The 16,761-nt window shown below is 34.7% G+C and overlaps 1 protein-coding gene across 3 annotated transcripts in view; it reads right to left on the bottom strand.

Moving 5' to 3' along the window:
- Nucleotides 1-493: 493 nt before the first annotated feature.
- STIM2 (stromal interaction molecule 2) overlaps nt 494-16,761 on the bottom strand; it is a 127,943-nt gene continuing 111,675 nt past the window's right edge. The window contains exons 8-13 of one of the 3 annotated variants that reach the window (XM_051966145.1): nt 11,867-12,034; nt 11,606-11,629; nt 11,053-11,153; nt 10,571-10,809; nt 6,623-6,695; nt 494-1,932 (exon numbers count right to left, since the gene is read on the bottom strand). In XM_051966145.1, the coding sequence (XP_051822105.1) occupies nt 1,455-1,932; nt 6,623-6,695; nt 10,571-10,809; nt 11,053-11,153; nt 11,606-11,629; nt 11,867-12,034 (1,083 nt within the window). In that variant the 3' untranslated portion in view covers nt 494-1,454. Of the gene's footprint in view, nt 1,933-6,622; nt 6,879-10,570; nt 10,810-11,052; nt 11,154-11,605; nt 11,630-11,866; nt 12,035-16,761 lie in introns of all 3 variants that reach the window. The other 2 variants (XM_051966143.1, XM_051966144.1) reach the window with 2 other exon arrangements.

The following is a 16,761-nucleotide window of genomic DNA, read 5'->3' as shown; positions in this document are numbered from 1 at the left end:
GAGGGGGGAGGGAGGGGAAACACCCATGATATGAAACAACTAACTCCAGACAATAAGGATACATCTTTCATCCAAATACACACAATACTGAAAAGATCTCTGATTTTTTTTTTTTAAATGATGAGAGGTGAAGGGAAAAAAAAATCCCAAATTCTACACATTTTATTGCTCTAACTTTTAACTTTTTAAAGTAACCAAACTAAAGGTATCCTTCCAGAAAATTACACCTCCAATATCAATTTAATGAATCTCAAATTAATAAATTATAGCAGTCTAAATGCATGTTTGCCTTAATATTAAAACATTTAAACACTGTATGTTATATACATCATAAAACAGGATAAGAATTTTTTTTTTTTGGAAACTCAACTTTTAAAATGCCACTATTATTCAGAAGGCAATGAAACAAGTAGGAAGCTTAGCACAGTTTTCAAGCAGCCATATATAACTGTGTAAGTGGTGTGTCACCCTCAACATAAATCACACAATCCCACACAATAACGTCTCCAATTTATTATCTTTTCCACAGTACAAAGTTTCACAAACCAAATATCCTTTGTAGGTATTCGAAGTCTGTAAACAAGTGCCCATACTCCCCCCACCCCAGTTTAAGTTTGTGAATGTTTAAGTCCTTCAATCAAGTTCCAAGTTTGTCACTTGCAAAAAGAATCAAGAATCTCCACTCATTAAATTATTTATATCTTTTATCATACAGCCTGCAATGCAGTAAAATCACAGTGAAAGCCCTTGGGAAAAAACGACAGAAACAAAAACCATGATCTTTACAGCAGGACTTGAAACTTTAGAGTAATAAATGCATCTAAAGAAGCTTCCCATAATAAAAGTGTGGGTTTCCACTTCCAGAAATCAAGTCAGTTAGAAATCCTAGGTTCTACTTAAAAACCCATTTAGATTTAAAAGTGAAAACAGCCTCGTCAACTTCATTTTTTTAAGCCCTAGACAGTTTCACTTGCAGAGATTTTTTTTCCAGTCTGGAAAACAGTAGTGCAATTAGTTTTACTTCTTTTAAGTAACTTAGTCCAGTATTGTAAATAACTCTGTGGAAAGATAAGAAGATGCTCTGGTAAACAAGAAATTTTTGCAAGCCCATGCCGGCTTACTAGTCCATTAAAGCTCAGAAGTCCAAAGTGGCTTTCAAAAAAAAAATTTTTTATATACATAACTAATAACAAAGCAGAAATAAATAGGCAGGAATAACTGTAAACTGTCTCAATGTTTTAATGATTTTTTTCAGTGACAGCTGGTTTGACGATGGTAGAGTCACTTTAATAAGCAAACAGTTGCCTTTAAGGGCATTCCACTATGGCATTCATTCTGGAAAGCCCAAATGGAATTACATTCCTAAAATTTTAAAATAACAAAAAAAAAAAAAATTAAGTGAAAGATAAAGAAAGGTTTAATGATGCCACACTTAGGGATTTCTACCAGCCAAGTCACTTGGATTTCTTCTTAAAAAGGCTTTTAATTTTGGATGGCTTTTTGCTCTTCTCCCCATTCTGACAAAGGTCCTGTGGGATGCTACTTATCCTGGGGACGTGTGGAATTTCTTGAATGGGTTTGCTTTCATTGTTGGCTGAAGAACACGAAGTGTGGCGAGGTTTGGGAGCAGGCAGACCACTAGAAAGCTGGTTCATGCTGCAGGATTTCTCCAGAATCCCATTGTACACTTTGCTTGCAGGACTGAAGATCATACTCTTAGTTTCTGTCAGACCTATACAATCAGGAGAGCCTCTGGAAATATTAGCAGTTACTGGTGAGTCTCCTCTGGATGAATCTTCCAGTGAGAGTTCCTCCCTCGATATTTTTCGAGGAGACAATGTATGGTACATCTCAAGGCTTGAAGGTGGAGATTGTTTTCTTCCAATGGACGAGTTTAAAGAGTCACATTCTGAAGCTGTATCTGGTACTTCCCTAAATGAGACAAAATCAAAACAAGAAAGCTAAAGATAAAATTCTGACATGAAAAGATGACATTCTAATTTAGTCCACAAATAATTACAGCAAATCTACGTAATTCGAAAGGGGGGAGGGGAGGAGGGGAATCCTGAAAGTGACTTCCACAAGTTTCCATAAACAAACCAAGAATAATCTTCATCATTAAAATTTGCGTTATTTGCAAAAATATAAAAATTTGATGTTTCATTTAGGAAATGGAGGTAGTGCAAAAATACTTTTATTTCTGATCTGGAAAACAGTTTATAATAAATTGGAAATAGGACTATCTAATGGAGTAACATTTTAAACAGTTTATTTTTTTATTTCAAGATCTACTATAAATCATTGTCTTGTTTAACATATATTTCAAAGCATAACTGAGTATTAGCATTTGAAAATTTGTTTTCTTCATTTTCCCTCTTCCAGTCATTGTTAAATTATTTGGTTAACTGGACAGTTAAAAATTTACAGTGGAAAACTCAGTTTCATTCCATTCAAAAAAAGTAGAATTAATTGGAATGCATAAAAGTACACTTCTATGAGCATGTTAAAGATTGCGTCATTTAAAGGGGAAAATCATAAAAAATAAAAACTGGTCAGGTTGCTCTTATTTAAATCTTAAAAAAAAAAATTCCTTCCAAAATTGCCTTAGTAAACTGACATCTTATTGAAATTAGATAGATATTTGCATTAGAATGTTCTACATTAAATTAAATTAAACTAAATGAGAACAAATGAAAATGTATATTTCCACAGGTACAAGCATCTATTTAGAAAAGAAGTTATCCTAACCTCTGATTTTTTCAGTTATCTGATTATACTTTTAGTTTCTGAAGGCATATGATCAAAATGACACCTGAAAACATTTGTACTTAGTCATGAATCTAGTCTGGATAAATCATCAAATGAGAATTATTGCCTTAATATTTAAAAATTAGATAGAAGTCTTTTATTTTTATATTTAAAATATAAGATATTTTAAAACATTTCTCAGTTACTATCTTCCTACCACCGATCCCTACATATTTTTGAAAAGGCAATGTTTGGACTTCCACACCACTTAAAGGACACTCAGTCAGTTAACTTAAAATCAAAAATTAAACTACAAGAGGCAATTTAAAAAATCTTCTTATTTATTAAAATTCTCAAATTAAAGGAGCATAAATAACTAGGTATATTCCTATACCCACTCCTTCATGACTTTTGTATGGCTTCTTTCCATCCCTGAGAAAAGTAAAGAAAAAGAAAAAGTATTTATGGTAGAAAGGAATAATGAAAAAAGTAGCAGAGATAGTCAAGAAGACAAATAGTAATAAAAGGTAAAAATGGAATATAAATAGAGATGAATGCTAAGGAAAAAAACTGTTCACAAAACCACCTTCTAAACTATTGTTGTTCTCACAACTCACACCTGTAACCATCCATCCATTTCTTGGAGTAAGCACCATGACAATTTTCCAGTATTGCTTGAGTGTCTGAGTCCAGTTATAGGTCTGATGACCTCATGGAGGAGGAAACTCTCAAATTTACCACTACCACTCACCCTAAGAAGCACAAGGTAGGTGAAAGCATGAGGAAGCTGAAGATACGAGTCATCACATAATTCTGGTACTATAATTAGAGTTGGAAAAGCCTCCTTTTTAGTAGAGGAGCATTTCTACTAACCCCACATATAACTTATCCTGGGAAAGACTAGTCCTCCTCCTGCCAGAGTAGCATTCACCACTAATCAGCAGAAATGTTGCCTATTTGTTTCATTTCACAATTAGACTTCCTAAATCAATATTTTAGTAGAGGCAAAGGAGAGAGAGACAATCTCAGGTTTAGGAAAATCTGGGCTCAAATTCAGCCTCAGATATGTACTGACTTTGTGATCCTGTGAAAGTCATTTAACATTTCCATTTCCCAGGTAACTCTTTAGGAAAATGAATAGGAGAACAACTGCTCCGACATATTAATTAGGGGAGTTTTCTCACCAGAAGTTCCTAACTGATGATAGCACAGGTGCAGACCAAGAAGAAATAAAAACAAATTAAGATAGCATTATATAATGAAATGAACACTGGATGAGAAGTAGGAAGAACTGAATTTTAGTCTGGACTCTGTAATTAATTGTGATTTTTCAATAAGTCACTAAACCTTAAGCATAACTATAACTACACACCCCTAAAGTATGAAAAATGAACATGACTAAATTAACAAAACTCTAATTTGCAATCATTTCTAATATATTCATAATGATCTAGGGTCCTTCTCCACAGCAGTTTCCTCCCTATCTACATAATCTTATGATCTAAAGACACTGAGTTTTAATGTACATTTAATACTAATATCTAGTCATTGTTACCAATATTTTGTTATGTACAAATGCAGTGTAAAAAATGACAAAGACAATTGGAAAAAGAAGTAGACTATTCATATTTTTTTAAAAAATGAATAATCAAAAATATAACTTAACTACCATCCCAGGGACCTCAAAATAATATAAGACTAAGAAGAAATACTCCAGCATACTGGATAGCTCTCTTTTGAATCAAACTGGTTAAGAATGATATGTACTATGAAAAGTGTGTGTGTGTGTGTGTGTGTGTGTGTGTGTGTGTGTGTGTGTAATGTTTTTTTAACCATTTTTGTAATGGCAAAGAACTGAAAACTAAGAGAGTGCACATCAATGGAAAATGGATAAACCAATTGTGGTATATGAATGAAATGGAATGCTATCATAAAATATTATAAAAAGGACCATTACAGGTAGACTTGGGAAAGTCTGAATACAGAGTAAAGTGACCAGAACCAGGAAAACAATTAAAAAATAACAACATTGTAAAGAAAAACCAACTTTGAAAGTCTTAGGAACTTAGAGCAATGAAATGACTAAACATGACTCCAGAATGCTAACAAGTCATTTTATCTTCCTGGTAGAATGGTGCTGGATTCAACATGGAAAATGAGATAAATATTTTTTGGACATGACCAATATGAGATTTTGTTTTATTTGACTATGTATATTTGTTAGAAGATATTTTTTAAGAGTCAGATGTTATAAGGTTGTGTTTTAAAATAAAAGCAAGCAATATATGGCGGATTTGGAGTGTCGTGTACAATCCTCTGAGGCTATACAATGTTTATTAAAATTTTGATTTTATTTGATAATATTTGTTAAAGTTCAGGTTAGAATTGTTTTAAAGGTATGAATGTATGGCACTCTGTACTGGTGAAGGGTATACTAGAACATACGAAGTCTATCTCATGGTCTACTAGTGCATGGAGCGACTACTTTCATCTTATCATTTCCATGTGCTTTACACTCATGTCCGTATGGATGATAACTTTATGAGCTTATAAAATTCTAAGACAAACTCTTTCACTGTAATTTTCTTTGAACAACATGGCATAAATCAATAACTATAGGATTGATTACTTTAGCAGGGCTTTCATTTCAAAGCATTTGCACCTAAATGATCTCATTTGGTAGAAACACAGCACGATTTAAAGGCAAGGAGCAGTATGTGCACATGTGGATAAATAGCCAAGGCAGTAACTAGACAGAGGTTCTACCACACTTCTTCCTCTAGGCCTAGATGACCAGTGACTGAATGGTACATGTCATTATTCCCTAAGACTGTTTGGTTTTCTGAGCCTCCACTAGTCTCTGTATTCAGATAGTTATTTTATAACCAATTATTTACTTGATATTTTGTTATGTGGATCAGCTGTTCTCTGTCATTTGGCTGCTTTGTGTGTGAAATTCTAACCCAGGTTAAAAATATTTCACAAGATAGTATCCAATAAAAACCTAATAAAACTAAACCCCATAAGATATCAAAAGATTTCTATCCCAAAGACTCAAACAAATTTGTAGATTAAGTAATTCAAGTAAGTTGAGCCAGTTAAATTGAGTTTTCCACATTCCTGGATTTTCTCTATTGTGTAGATAGCCTGTTTTACTGCAAAAGTACAAAAAAATTTATCATATCAATTATTGCCAATTTGGACAATCTGGATTCTCAAAAGGTCAGAATTAGAATGAGGAAAGGAAATATTTATTATTCCCTAATAATATTATTCTAATAATCACTTTAACTCAATTTTCTTTCAACTTTGTAAATGCTTAAATGTCTACTAAGTGATAATTTTGTAGCTGTATCAATCTGCTTCCTCTGTTACTTTTTTGAAAGATTTTTAAAAATTTAAGGCAAGGTAGAGAAAAAAATGGTCATAAGTACTATATATAGATAGTTTAGACCAGTCTCCCAGCATAAAAGGCTCCTAACAATTGTAATTACAATGCTAGTAACTGACTTGTGGGAAATTAGAGTTAGAAACCATGTGGTCCTAAAACTTCATTTTAAAGAAGATGAAACAGACTCACAGAAGTCTTATTTCCTATTATTTCCATTAGCAGTAGCCCTCTTTGTAATGAGAATGTGCTTTACCATTACTATACATTCTCATGTTATCCTCACAATGAGGTGAGAATTTCCTGGTGATTAAGAAAACTGAGCCTCAAGGAGGTTAAGTGACTAAGATGAGCTCACAGGTAAAAAGTAGCCAAAGTGCGGCAGACTCTCAATCCAGAGCTAGCTCAGAGAAAGGCTCCTCTACATGTTATGTTTCCAAGTGCTTAAGCCCACCCAGGTTTTACATAATCAGTCATAACTCATACCACTGTTTGTCAGCAGTGAAGTAAATGGCCTCTTCCTCCTCCTCCGTGCGATAAAGAGCGGGGCAACTGGAAACTGAAAGAATATCAGGATCAGGGGAAGGCAAAGAAGGCTGCATGTGCTGAGGATGCCGAGGATGAGGGGGGTGGGCAGGAAGCTGAGTGTGTGCACACTGTGGAGATGATGGCACAATGCTCCGGCGGGAACGGCAGAGACTGCTGCTCCTGGCTAATGATACAGCAGGTTTTGCTATGGACCCTAAAAAAGGAAATCAAATATTTAAAGAACACTTCCCCATACAAGATGCAAATTGCAATCCCGACCACAAGCTGCCTTTATTCACATTCACACTCAGGAGAGAACTGTGAGGTACAACTGTTTGACCTTCTTTACCACATTTGCTTTCTGCCTTTGGCCCAATATCACTTGCTCCTGAGAAAATTAAGTGGTTTTTGTTTGTTTTTAAGAAATAAATAGTTATTTTGATGGCAATTGGCTTAAAAGCCAAGAGAAATAAAATGAAAACAAGTATAGAGTAACAATTGAGCAATATCATCACCAATTGTCTATTCTTGATCTAACAATGTTAAAGTTAAAGATGACTAGCATTGTTAAATGTCACAGTGTTGCTAGAATAATTTAAAGGATACTTTTATCAACTGCAAAAGCATTAACGGTTCTGGACTTTCTTTAATCATGCAGTCATATTTTGGGGTTGATTTTAAACAGATATCTTTTCAGACACTACAATCAAATACAGATACTAAAACCACATAACTTGAAAATATTATAAATTAGGGAACCCTTTTGTCCAACATTATTAATGTCCTTTTTTATTGGGGGGATATTGTGCTTTTGCTGGTTTAGGGAACTCCCGATGAGGAAATGCTATTGACCAATGGAGATGGGTGCTCAGTAACTAACTTACTGTATTAGATAGGATACTAAAAGCTTAAGGGACTTGCCCAGAGTCACAAAGCATGTGACAGGGCAGGAAGGTAGGACTTCTTAAATTTGAGGTCAACTCTCTATTCACAACATCACTATAAAGTTACATACTCTTTCAGGTCTTCTCAGTTTAGAGTTGAACAAGACCATACAAATATTTTAACTCTGGGGTTTCTAATTGGTCCATTTAAATTTTCAGGAACTTTGCTACTTAGGAAGATTTTATATTTCCTTTACCAAGCGCTTAAATCCCCTTCAAATTCTTTCTTCCACAGCTCTCATTTCTTTTCCAATTTGGTATTCAGGTACTCATTTCATTTGTACAAATATTTTTAAGCTCATTAATAAAAACCAAAAGCCTTGCTTTATCTGTTTCAGGAATTCTGGATGAACAGGTGCCCAAGCTATGCTTTTCTCCGCAGCTTTGCTTGTAGTTGTTTGGGGCTCATTCTCTTTTTCTGAGTTTGTCGCCATAACTTTTCACAATGGGCCTTTTTTGTTGTTCACTTTTCCAGCCTCCTCGACACTGGGCTGGTCCTGCTGCTGCTTTCTTGAGGGTATTCACTGATGTGCTATTCCAGGATTTCAGGGACAGCTTGGGCTCCGAACTGCAAGCACTTTTTAATGCTCCCAGAGTAATTGGAGTCTGTCCCGCTGCTCTAAGTGTTGCAGGTTTTGTTCTAAGCGACAGGAAATGTAGGTCCCAAGTTGGTCTGGTTGTTCTTCCAAGGGGGTGGGGAGTGGGGGAGAAGCCCCTGACGCTAGAACGGAGACACTGCTTGGATGGGCTGATCTACACGCCTCTGCTTCCGCCTGAACTTCCCCTCCTTTCTCAGCGAGCTAGCACGCTCTGGGGGCCTCCCTGCACTGGGGGCCTCCCTGCCCGAGCTTCCCTCCTCCCTGTGCCCCGTGTGACTAAGCTGCCCCCCAGCGGTGTCTTGGAACAGGTCTGCAATCTCCTCCAAGCCGGAGCCCAGTGCAGAGTCTACTGAGCTCTCCCCAGTCCCAGGCTGACTGGTCTGCGCAAATGGCCCCTGATCTTTTTCTGGATTTCCCCACAAAGCCTCTGCCTGGTGTGTTTTCTACATCTGTTGGGGGCAGTTTTTCCTGGGGAGCACTCAGTTCTACAACTTCTATCTATACCATTTTGATCCCAACTATATATAATCTTTCTAAGTTATTACTGTTCCTTTTGTTTACAATTAAGATAAAAGTTTAAGAAGAGCCATATGTAAAAATAACCATAAGAAGGCAATTTCTAAATATTCTATTTTTTTAATAACATAAAGTGGTGAGATCCTTAATTTCACTATATCTCAAGCCCATTTTTTTAAAAGTGTCTATATCTTTCCATTCTTTGTGTCTAATTTTCTAGTTGCAAGCAAGGTGAAATTTAGATTCACCATAAAGAAATTTATCAAGAAGACCTTTTTTCTAGGAACATATACATTTTGGACATCAAAGATTATCCAGTACAACAAAAATTGAGATTCATATGTTTTTAATATCCCTAGCACTTAGCATAGTGCCTACCTTTTAAAAAGGAAGCACTTAGAAAATACATGCTAACTCTCTTTAAATTCTGCAAGACATTACATACTTTATTTCATCTGAGCTTCACAAGAACCCCTATACAGTAAAGAAAACAGCTGTCACATACCTACAGACAGTTCTAGCAGTTCACTATTTCTTGTTAGAGAGACTTACTAGTAAGGTTATTTTTCATTAAGTACCACGTGGCAGAAACAAGATGTGCATCATACTTCTTGGTTCCCTATTTATTCTTAGCAAAAGGATAATACATTTTCACTTTCTTTTTTAAAAAAATATTTTTCCAATTACATGTAAAAACAATTTTTAATATTTTTTTTGAATTTGAAGTTTCAAATTCTTTGCTTCTGTAGATTATTCATGTGCCATTCATGCAAAACATATTTCCATATTAATGTGTAAAAGAAAACAAGATCCCTTCCTCCCTCCCCCCCAAAAAAATCAAGAAACATAAAAAGAGCTTTAAAAAGTATACTTAAAACTACATTCAGACTCCATCAGTTCTTTCAGAAAAGTAAATTTTGAACATAGTATCATTATACAGCATCAAAGGAAAAATGAACTCATTTAAGGATGAATATACACACAATACATATAAGCACACACACATAAATAAAATATATATTTATATATGTGTGTGTATATGTATGTATGTGTCTCCTTAGGGATAAGGAGAATAGAAACAGCATTTTGGAAATATTTGGAAAAAATAGGGAAATAAATTTCATTGTTACATATACAATATATTATTTTAAAATCCCAAGCTTGTTTTTATATATTTCTACTTCTTCCCTATACTTTCTCACTATAAATATTATGATTTGATAGCTAAAATTTTTAAAGTTACATACAGTAATATCTGAAACTCTTGGGTGTCATGAAGATAATAAAAAGAAATATCAAAAGAAACTTTGTAAACCTGAACATGGCATAAAAATGTAATTTATAGTCATCATTACTATAGATTCATTAAAAATCTGTTTTAAGGCTAAAGCAAAAGTAGCAAGCATTAATCTTGGAGCCAGAAGACCTGAGTACCACATCCAATTTCTGTCATGTGACTTTTCTAAGTCTCCTTTTCCTCATGTATAATATGGAGAAGACAAGTTGCCTACATCAATAGTTAAGAGAACCAGCATCCATGTTAGGAACACTTGGGCTCAGATTTACTTCTGATACATACTGATTTTGTGAACCTGGACAAATAGTTTAAACCTCTCAATGTTTATTTAAATTCAATAACATGATGGTTTCACAAATTATACTTTTGAATTCTGAGTATTTAAATGATAATGTGAAAAAAGCCTTAGAGAAAGTGAATTAACAGATTGTCAGGCAATGATAAAAAAAAATTACATTAGAAATCTGGTCTTAAAAAAATTCCATCATCAATTTTAACTATTTAAATTATAATCATCTATTACATTATCTATTTTAAGCATACAACCTACCTGAAAACTGTGAGACAATGGGAGGTGTATCTTCATCTAAGTCATCAACTCCGCCAGCAATTGGGTAGGGTGGAATAGAGACTCTGGGCATCACTACCCAACTGTGATCTGAATAAAGAGAGGAGGTCAGGCTTGGTAGTCCTGAATTATGGGCTATCTGAAAACCACAGATCTTCTCAATCTGTTGCCAGCGAAAAAGTCGTTCTCGTAAACAAGTTGTCAACTCAGAGAGAGCTTTCCTGGGAAATGGGAAGACAGTAGTTCTCATCATATCAGTGAATTTGATGTGAAATAATAAATTGACTATTATAAAGAGTTCACAGTAAAATAATAAACATGTATTTATTGAGACTGGGAAAGGAAAAAAATTAAACTTTACAAGGACACATAATTTGTACAAATTGATATGCCAAATGTCTTTGTAAATTAATCATTTTTTTTTAAATCATGTTAAAAGAGATTACTGATTCCAATTTTCTTACTTTGCTTCCAGAATTTTATGGTCCACCTCATCCAGAGATGAGCTGTGTGCAACATGCAGAGTTCCAAAGACTGTGTTCCTCTTTTTCTTAATCTTCTCTGCCTAAAAACATTAGAAAAGAAAGAATGAATCTAAACATCAACCTTAAAACACATTTCTACACAATGCCTACACATTACTGAAGTTTTATTTTGCTAAAAATAAATTTAATAATCATGGGAATTACTACAAAATTAGTAACTCAGAAAACATTTTTATGACAAATAGAACAATGAAGAGGCATGCTTTCTCAAAAAGCATTATTAATCAATGGAACTCAAAATCCGGTTCTAAAGACTTTTCCCCTAATCTCTATTGCTGAAACAAACAAACAAGCAGCAACAACAACAAAACCTGAGTCCTTCCACTGAGGCCATCAAAAAAAGGATTAATGAGACCCTACTACAATGGAGGGAGTTAGTAAGCACTTGGTTTACCCGAAACCAAGTTAACGTTTCGTCTTATTTCAAACAATTAAATAAGGCGTCAGAGAAGAACTTTCAGTTACTACTAACCTGAATCAGATATGAAGCAGCAACCTAAAGGAGAAAAGCTCCGTATAAAACATTTGTAATAATGATGAAAATTTTAAATCGTCATTAATTTTCTCCTGGTAAAATACATATTCTTCTAAATTTAGCATACATTTTATAACCTACAACTAAATATTACTCAGGACACTCTTATACCTTAGAAAGTTAGAATAATACCATTCTTAATGTCTTATTAAGAAACAAAATCAACATGTTTTTAAAATAAGAGACAAAATAGAATACCTCATCCTTAGCGATTGCTAATTGCATTTCAGCATTTTGTCTTTTGATATTGTAGTACTGTACTTCCACTTCATGTGTTAACTGAAGCCATTTTTGCAATGCATCTGGAACAGACCAACTACTTCTTAGTTCAAATTCCTTCTCAGCTTTTTTCAGAGCCATCCGAACCTTAAAAATGAGGAATATATAAATGATTAAGACATGATCCCTGAGCTGTATATTAAAAAAAAAAAAATCCCTCATTCTTTTAATGGTTATTTTAATGAACTGCTCTAGACAATTTTTTTTTAAACATCCCTAGCAGACACACCTACTCACAACATTTGTAACAAAACAATGTCTTATATCAGATGGGATGCTTGCTTTTTTAGACTAAAAGGAAAAAACCTAAGGCAGGACCTTAAATCTATGTCCTATCTCTATAAAATCTGCCATAGAGGAAAAACTGAATTAACTTGCTAAATTTATCACTGAAGGCAAGATGTGGATGCTGGGCAATAGTGGTACAGATATAGACAATAGTAGTAAGAATCTGGAGAGCAGAATTATTGTGTAACATGGATATCAGGTAAAGAGTAGTAAATCAATGGTCTGGTCTACTAATACTAGGGAATCATAGTATTAGGGATGAAATCAATTGCTCCTCTCCCACTGAGAGAAAATATAAAAAGATAGGATTTATGTGAAAGGAAAAGAACAAACTCTGAAGAGTTTAGTAAATTCAAAATATCAAAAATTTGAATAGGCAACCAAAATCCCATTTCAGGCTACACTAACAGAAGTATGACCAGGTAGATAATAACTGTATCATTCACTACCCTGACTATGACAACATCTGAAATAATGTGCTGAATTTATGGTGCTTCATTTTAGAAAGGACATTGACAAACTGGAGTCAGTCTCAAAGAGAACAACTGAAGATCATCTGAAAGAGCTATAGTTGTTTAGAATAAATTAGAAACAATAAGAGTTGGGGGAAGGAAAGAAATGGCTGGCTTAAAATATTTGAAAAATAATAAGGTAGAGATGGATTTAATTTCATTCTGCTTGATTTCATGGAGAGAAAACTAAGATTAACAGGGAGAAATTATAGAGAGGCAGATTTCAATTAAAAAAACATTTCCTTACCATGGGCTATCACCACTTCTCAGTCACTTTCCTCTTATGAGAAATCTACTATCCCCCAGTCAAAATCTGGTTACCTGTTACCTATAGACCTGCCAGACATTTCTCTTCCTTCCACAATGAGTTCAACACTCCCAATTCCTGATGATTTCAACACTTACTGATACTCCCTCTAAAACCCTAACTTCCCAGGTGCTCAATTTACTCATTTTTTTATGGCCCATTACGACATTCCACTTCAGCCATATACAAGGATGAATTATATTTTAAGTCCCTTGCCCCCTATCATATTGCTGAGGCTGCTCTGCCAAGTAGCAGACTTGCACTGCTCCCATCCGCATTCCCATGTATGGAGGCATCCATCTATCATGAGTCCACCAAGAATTTTTGTTACCTAACTTTACCTAAGCCTTAATGGATCCTTTTAAGCCTCTGTGCATAATTCATGGCTTGCACAGAAGAAATAATTGATAAACAGAACAACTTAAAATGGCAACTCTCACCAAAGAACCAAAAGAGAGAACTGATTGGAAATGAAAATATAGAAAAGTAAAAAATAATTTAGAAAAGATTGAAATAGCTATTATGTTTTTTTTTTAAATCTAATATCTATATGAGCAAAACACCTTGATATCAAAGACAGGATGTAGAAAGACAACTTCAGGATTAGTGGGCTCCCAGAAAAAAAAAAAAAAAAAAAAAAGATGTCAGAAATCTAAATTCCATAATGCAAATAATAACAGAAGAAAACTGACCAGAACTACAAAATGCGGATAAAGTACCAGGTGAATGGGTCTAGACATCACTTCTAGAAAAAAACCAACCAACCAACCCTAAGATGTTCATTCCAAGAAACATAGCGGTTTAGTTAATATTTCCAATGAGAAACAACAAATGCTGTTAGGGTACAGATAAATCTGCAGATATAAAGAAAAGGAAATGTAAATTACACCAACATTATTCAGCACCTGCCATAATGTATTACAAAGAATAAAAGAGTTCAGGATGTAACCTATAGTGACATGCCCTGTAAACTGAGCCTAACCATTAATGGAAAAAAGACGGATATTTAATTTTTAAAAAGAGTTTGAAGCATTCTTAAAAAGAAAACAAAACTTCAATTACTTGCTTTTCAAATAACCTAGATAACAGAAATACAAGAAAGGAAAACAAATATAACAACTAAGGACAACAAAAACAAATAACAATGAAGAGGTCAATGAGAGATTTATTTCCAAAATCATACAAGGAGACCCAGAGTAAAAGCAAAACACAAACAGAAGACGTAATGGTGGAGAAAGGCCAGAAACAGGATAGACTTTACAACAAAACATCTACAGATGAATCAATGTTTTAGAAAGACCAAATTAAAGAAAGGAGAGTGTGAAAAGGGGAACAGGGCAGGAGAGAACAAAAGGAATAAGTCATCACTTATATATTACTCTAATCAAGTCAAAGGTCCATGAAGAAATAATAATTCCTCTAGTCTGTCAACAAGAAGAAAATCTACAGGAGAATGGGCAGGGAGGCAAAAGGAAATACTAAAAGAGAAGAACAAAAGGGCAAACCTTTCTAATAGTGGGGAGAGGAGGTGCTATTTAAACAATGTTCTCAAGAGGAATAGAGATAGTCTATAAAGAGAAATGAGGAACTTAATAGTAAATATAAATAGGAATCTGGTTCTTAAATTTAGCACCAAATTCATTCTGACTTGTAAGGAGAATTATAGCTGGGGAGGGAGGGATCAAGAAGGAATAACACACAAATGACACCCAGAAAAGGAAAACATAGAACAAGGGAGGAGATCTCATGGCAAATGACCAGGGGGAGAGCAAAGGTTAATAATGAACTGTACAGTGAAAGACAGAGAAAAATTCCTAAACATCGGGGGAATAACCTCTCTATCTCCTACAGGAATTGGTATTTCTAAGAGTAAATAACAGCAGGAAAAGGGCCATGGAACAAAATCTATAAAGCAATAATAAACTGTTTAGAAAAAGAAAAGATAGACACTTTAAAAGGTTTAACTTCATGAAGAAAACATAGGCTAAAGAACTAACAGATATAATGGCCAAGAATTAAAGAAGTCTACAATAAATAGCATAGGAAAATAAATAATAAAAAATGAAAGGGAAATCACTTTTTAGAAAAAAAAAAGGCACAGGAAATAAAATTCTAAAGCATTACCAAAAAAAAAAAAAAAAAAAAAAAAAAAAAAAACAAGTTAAAGGTAAAGAAAAGATAGGGATTTTATTTCACTACTGAAATGAAAGGAAAAAATGGGGAAGAATTAAACAAAAATGATGTGATCTATGATGTGGGGTTTGGCATCAAAAGTTGGGGTTCGGTCATGTGAAGAATTTGCAATGGCCATTTTCTTTGGCAAAAAGATAGATTTATTTAGGGAAGGGGTTAGAGACAAAATGAAGGAACATAAGAGAAATCAGGAAGGGTAAATATGAAATAGAGTTGGGACAGCATATGGAAGACAAGTTCCTCAGTAAAACTCAAAATTACCCAGTGGAAAGGAAGCCCCCATGAGGTTGGGGCACGCCCTTAGCTGACAGGCTAAATCCTGAAAGAGACCCAGGCCCTTAAAAGAGCTAGTTAGCAGTAGGAAGAAGGAAGGGAGGGAGGGGCACGGAAGGGGGAGTAGGAAGTATAGAGAGATAGGGGAGTTACCACGTACTACCACCAAGAGGCAGGTGATATGGCTGGCTAACCCAAAGGAAGGCAACAGCCATGGGATGGCCCATAAGTAGATTCTCTAGGGAAAATGTAACCTCAGGGACTTGACTGGGATTCCTGAGAGCACAGCAAGGTGAGACTGCTGGAGATCTCTAGGGTTTGACAAAACCTGGGTTTCAGACTGGATCACCTCCCCAGAGGGTGGGGCCATGGAGCTCAACCCATCCCTATCAAAGCCTTCTCCCCTGCTTGGCTCAGGGATCAATTCTTTGGTTTCTCTCCATCAAAAACTCCATTCAGAATCTCATCACTCTTATGTCACCATTATTTTGGCAGTTTGAAAGAAGGCTTGGGCTGAGCTGTGGAAGATGGGTGATTCTAAAGAAAAAAATTTGTGTAGGGAGAGATAAATTATCTCCCACAAATGAGACAGATCTGTAGGGAAGAACTGATGCAGAAGCTTGTATGGGGAAAGGCAGGTAGAGATGGAACTATACTTTCTTTGGGAATGGGTTAAATAGGAAACGTGTGCGTGTGTGTGTGTGTGTGAGTGTGTGTACATATACACATACAAGTCCACACTTAGTTGTAGCTTTCTAGAGGAAAGGGAGAAATTTAAAAATGCACAGCAGAGAAAAAAAGGAAACCTGCAAAGAAGCAAAAAAACCTTAGTAGGTTTGAAAACAATGACATAATGAGTAGTATTATATAGGTTTTCTTGAAATTGAAATGTATTGTTTTATATCGAATCTGTTATGCTCCTTTTTTCTTGTTATATGTTTAAAATGAATAGAAATTTTTACAAAAGAAAGAAGAGAATGTAATAAATTCAAAAAAGAAGGACAGATTGGTTAAGGAAAAAACCTCACTTGTAAGCAATCTTGCTTTTTTAGAAACACACACAAATACACACACACACACACACACACACACACACACACGACAGGTTAGGGAAAAAAATTACTAAAAATAAATTAATCCAAGATAAATCAATCCAAACAGTAAGAGTTGCAAACACATTATCAAATATGCAAAGCCAATCATTTACAACACAAAAAGGGAAAAAGAAAGCAACTAAATTA

Source organism: Antechinus flavipes, chromosome 6 (genome assembly GCF_016432865.1).
Source record: "Antechinus flavipes isolate AdamAnt ecotype Samford, QLD, Australia chromosome 6, AdamAnt_v2, whole genome shotgun sequence".
NCBI classification, from domain to species: domain Eukaryota; kingdom Metazoa; phylum Chordata; class Mammalia; order Dasyuromorphia; family Dasyuridae; genus Antechinus; species Antechinus flavipes.
This window is presented reverse-complemented; position numbering and strand designations above follow the sequence as displayed.